Genomic DNA, 5,467 nt, shown 5'->3' with positions numbered 1-5,467 from the left:
GAGAGGAGGAGGTGATGGTGGAAAAGCCGTGGCTGAGGTAGTGGCTTTTAAGTCTCCGCCATTCCGTTGGCGTTTTATTGATGTGATACAAATTGGTGATATTAATTGAAAAAATAAAGATCAAAATTTCACACCGGGTTCATGTTTGACTTTGCAATCAAGATCTAACCGGACTCCATTAAAAGTCCTAATATACATATACATATATATATATATATATATATATATATATATATATATATATATATATATATATATATATATATATATATATCAACATCGCTCGGAAAGGGAGACTTTTCGGTTTTACCGATTTCCAAGTTGCTGTTAGCGTTGTTAAAAGGAAGTGACGTCACGACTGTAGAACTCTATTCTCTCTATTCATCCCAAAGGGAAAATTTGTCTTTAGGGCCTCGTCCAAGAGAAGGCTGGAAAAAGCCATGCGTCAACCACAGTGTATCTTGAATATTTTCTATTCCAACTCTGTAAGAATCGGAAGCAAAACATTACATAACATCTCATGGAGAAAATAATGGGTTTTATCCTAGGAATGAGGTACAGATAAACTTTGCATGTCTTAACATTCACTTCATATGAAGGTGGAGTTTAAAAAGCACTTTCAAATGTTTTTAATTTGTTTGTCACCATGTACAATGAAAATTAAAAAGAACATACTGTATCCATTTAAAACTCTTTTTTTTTAAAGTTAAAAAAAAATTTCTTTATGGTTTATAGAACATCAAGATCATCAAAATGGCCGTGTCTCTTGGCGGTGTTGAGTCAATTTTGGAGCACCCGTATAGTATGACTCATGGGCCTTATCTGATGACTGATGAAGACAGAAAAGAAGCTGGTGTTACACCGGGAATGTTAAGAATAAGGTAATTGAAATGTCTGAAAGGACAGGATGGATGGATGGATGGATGGATAGGTGGATGGATAGAAGGACGAATTGATCGATGGGTGGGATTATGGGTAGATGGATAGATGGATGGATGAATTGGTGTATGGGAGGGTGGATGGGGGGGATAGATGAATGGATTGATGGGTGGGCGGAAGGAATGATAGATATGTGAATGGATATTAGGTGGGTGGTTGAATATATGAATGTATATATGGATGTATGGAGGGATGTATGGATTATATGAGTTGATGGTGAAATGGATGTATGTATGTATGAATGACGTGGATTGGATGGATGGATGGATAGATGAGTGGGTCGGTACATGGATAGATGGATGGATGGTTGGATTAGTGGATGGATAATGTATGGATAGATGGAGCTATGGATGGGTGGGCGGATGGATGAACAAATGAGTAGATAGATAGTTGGATTAGTGGATGGATGATGTATGGATATATGGAGCTATGGGCTAATGGCTGGATGGATGGGTGGATGGATGAGCGGATGATGTACGGATAGGCGGAACTGTGGATGGATGGGTGGATTGGTGATGAATGGATAAACGAATGGGTGGATAGATGGTTGGATCAGTGGATGGAGGATGTATGGATAGATGGAGCTATGGATGGATGGGTGGATGGATGGTGAGATGGGTGGATGGATTGGTGGATGGATGGATTGGTGGATGGATGGATGAACGAATGGGTGGATGGAGGATGTATGGATGGATGGCGCTATGGATGGATAGGTGAATGGTTGGGTGGATGGATGGGTGGATGGATGGGTGGATAGGTGGGTGGATAGGTGGGTGGATGGGTGGGTGGATGGATGGGTGGATAGATGGGTAGATAGATGGGTGGATGGATTGGTGGATGAACGAATGGGTGGATGGATGGGTGGATGGGTGGGTGGATAGATGGGTAGATAGATGGGTGGATGGATTGGTGGATGAACGAATGGGTGGATGGAGAATGTATGGATAGATGGAGTCATGGATGGATGGGTGGATGGATGGGTGGATGGATGGGTGGATGGGTGGCTGGATAGATGGGTAGATAGATGGGTGGATGGATTGGTGGACGAACGAATGGGTGGATGGAGAATGTATGGATAGATGGAGTCATGGATGGATGGATGGATGGGTGGATGAGTAGGTGGCTGTTATGAATAATTGATGTCCATGTATCGTTGATATCCCAGTTTAAAGAACAGATAACTATCGTGAACATCGATATTTGCTGTTTTGATAATCGGCGAATATATCGTTTGGTGGATAGATGGTTGCCATCTACATTAATATTTAATGTTTTGATGACTGTAATGTCCATATCGATTTTTGATCTAATACATGCCGGCGATCTACATCGAGAGAAAATGGTTTCGTATGTAGGTACATGAATAAATGTACGGGTAGGGACGGCTTGTCACAGCGGTATGACTTTGCTTCGTATCCAGAAAGTTCTGGGCTCAATGCCCCCATTGTTTTGTGTTAACATTGAACAATTCAAATCGACCAGCCCCCCCCCCCTCATAGATGGAACGCACTTAACGTCACTCGGCTCTTTCTTTTTTTTTATTTATTATTTTTTTTTTTTGGATAGCCATATTATATAATGATTAGTTCTCATTAACTTTTATCCATCAGACTAGAGACGTTTAAGATTTAACATATTTTTTTTTGTGTTGGCACGTTATTGATGCTATGCATATAGATAGTATGCGCTTGGCTAAGAACCTCATAACATTGCCATCCGGAAGTATAACGGACCAACACACAAAACTGTGTGTAATCATGAACGTTTATAGTCAGGTTAATTTTGTTTAGTGAGAATTACTCACCAACGCGGATGACAAAAAAAACAATAACAAAGACTGGAGTGACGTCAACTTCGATCTATCTATAACCAACCCCCCCCAAAAAAACAAAAAAACAAAACAAAAAAACAAAAAAAAAACAACAAAAAAAACAAAACAAAAAACAACCCCCCCCCCCCAAAAAAAAAACAAAAAACAAACAAACAAAAAAACAAAAACAACAATAAAAACCCAACAAACTCATAACATCCGCTAGCCGGATATAACATACCAACACACAGGACGATGTGTCACCTTAAACGTGTATAGTCTGATTGATAGAATTTATGGAGAACTACTCATAAACATGCCTGGCTAAAAACAATAACAGAGAGCCGAGTGACGTCAATTTCGTTCTTTCTATCTGCGCCGGCAATTTCCTTCCTTCTATATCCGGCTGTTGCTAAAAAAAACAAAAAAAAAAAACTTATTGATATTAATTTGTAGCGTCCGTTCGAGCCCCCCCCCCCCCCTCCAGAAGAGATTGGGTAGCTGCGTCTATTAGATCCCGTCAGAAATTTCTTTGCGATAAAATGTGACCAGCCGTGTCAAAACGGTATTATGTCGGGATGTATTGTACCCCAAGAAGTGAATTTAGAGATAAAACGGTGGGAAATAGGACTTCAGAATGTTTGGCAATGCACGAAATAGTATTTATACTCTACCATAACGAACAGATGGAAACGCCATGATTTATATTTACGGTTATAACTTTAATTTTCCTCATCTAGTTCATTCCGACATAATACCGCTTTGAGACGATGGGTTACAAATGGCATCTCATTCAAATGGTGACGAGTAATTTTTACCCTCTGTTTAAATCTAGTTAAACGGATTAAACTCCAGTCCCACGGGTCATGTGGCTCTGAATAATTTACTCACATCTCCTTATTTCGGGGAACTGGTTTGGTCTTTCATTTCAAAGAGCCACAATAATCATAATATAATATTCTTATATTGTAGTGCCCATTAATCCAACGACAAGTGTTCTATGCCGCTTAACAATCACGCAGACTATATATGTACGAGTAGATAGAATCAAGTTGACGTCACTCGGGTCTTTGTTATTGTTTTTTGCCACCCATGTTTATGAGTAATTCCCACTAAGCTGTAATATCCAGACTATAAACGATTAAGATTACACAGAGTTTTGTGTGTTGGTCCGTTATACTTCTGGATGGCAATGTTGTGAGATTCTTAGCCAAGCGCATACTTACTATCTGCTGTAAAAAACAAAACAACAAAAAATAAACAAACAACTTGAGCATTTATATAGCGCAATATCCACTTGCTAAATCTTCACAAAGCATTTTCCCAAGCCAACAATTAACCCGTAGGACGGGCTATGCCTATTAGGCGATATAGGGAATGAGATTAGCGGAAGAGTAGCGTCCCTTGATTGGACGTCACCCATAGTCTGTGACGTCACCGGCGGGAAAGTTATTAGAGAGAGAACGTCATGTTGGTTGTGCGCATGCGTCTCTCGTCCTCCGAGCGACGTTCTCTCTCTAATAACTTTTCCGCCGGTGACGTCACAGACTATGGGTGACGTCCAATCAAGGGACGCTACTCTTCCACTAATCTCATTCCCTATTGCAAACTTTTCAGACAGAGACAACGTTGCTAACATCTAGGTACTCATAATTAAACACCCGAGTACGGTGAGGGAATGTGAGTGAAGAGCCTTTCCCAAGGACTCAACTTCTATTGCGCCGCTCAGAACTTAGACTCTAACCCCAGACCTTCTGTTCCGAAGGCGAGTGTTATACCACTGGACAATACGGCCCCACATTGTACAACCCAAAGCTCATAATCAAGATGATATGAAAACATTCCTTTTCTGTTCAATGTAATTTACAAAAATGAAATTCTCCCTAACCCCTACCCCTCCCCCCCCCCTTCTCTTTTGTCTCCCATTTCAGCATTGGATTGGAGGAGCCAGACGATTTGATAAAAGACTTGGACCAAGCCCTGGAAAAGGTTGTTGTGTGACCTTGACCTCAAAGTTCTGAATGAAATGTTGAAGAATCAAGTGTTGAAGAATTGAGTATTAATCGACATGCACTTATTTGCATATATGTGACCCCTCGTCTCAAAACGGTATTATGTCGGGATGACCAGGTGCTAAAAAGTCAAATTATAGTTAATCTGGTCAAAAATATAAAACGTTGGTATTTAGCACAGTAAAATATGATATTCCTTCTCCCCTTTAAAGCGTATACACTCAACGTAAGCATGATGTTTCTGGCTACAAATTCCATTTTCAGCATCTTAATCATCCCGACTTAATACCGTTTTGAGACGAAGGGTCACATATGTACACGTCGGTATTAGTAAATCTACACCACGAAGAACACACGTTATCAATCTAATCAAGTGTCAACTATAATTATTTTTTTTTCCTTCAAAGAACAATTAAATCCAAATAAAGCCTGTTTGTGACGACCTGAAATTCGAACAACTTGGTTTTTCGAATTTGAACTTTTCATTTCATGTTAAGACAATGTTCTAAGTTATTCAATTTTTGTATAAAAGTGAGTAGAGCAGGCGGCACTTATGTTAATTATAATAGAAAATGAAGTTACTAGAAAGTTCGAGAGGACAATAGAGAATATTCATCCCCAATATCGGAGCTTACTCAACGTCTCAATCGTCTCTATGTAGCCTATATGTTTGTGTTGAGAATAGCGCTTAAGCATCATTCCCTTC

General features: G+C 39.7%; 1 protein-coding gene across 1 annotated transcript in view; it reads left to right on the top strand.

The window, feature by feature from the left end:
- The window catches only part of LOC144977524 (L-methionine gamma-lyase-like), a 25,261-nt gene extending 20,051 nt beyond the window's left edge, over positions 1-5,210 (top strand). Inside the window, exons 8-10 of the mRNA XM_078922835.1 lie at positions 1-37; positions 736-881; positions 4,681-5,210. The exon at positions 1-37 is cut by the window's left edge and continues 98 nt beyond it. Of these exons, the coding sequence (XP_078778961.1) occupies positions 1-37; positions 736-881; positions 4,681-4,750 (253 nt within the window). The 3' untranslated portion in view covers positions 4,751-5,210. The remainder of the gene's footprint in view (positions 38-735; positions 882-4,680) is intronic.
- The last annotated feature ends 257 nt before the right edge of the window (positions 5,211-5,467 follow it).

Source organism: Berghia stephanieae, chromosome 7 (assembly GCF_034508935.2).
Source record: "Berghia stephanieae isolate SIO BIC M18660-M18661 chromosome 7, UCSD_Bste_1.3, whole genome shotgun sequence".
Classification (NCBI taxonomy): Eukaryota; Metazoa; Mollusca; class Gastropoda; order Nudibranchia; family Aeolidiidae; genus Berghia; species Berghia stephanieae.
The sequence above is the reverse complement of the archived record's forward strand: the minus strand, read 5'-3'. Positions and strand labels throughout refer to the sequence as shown.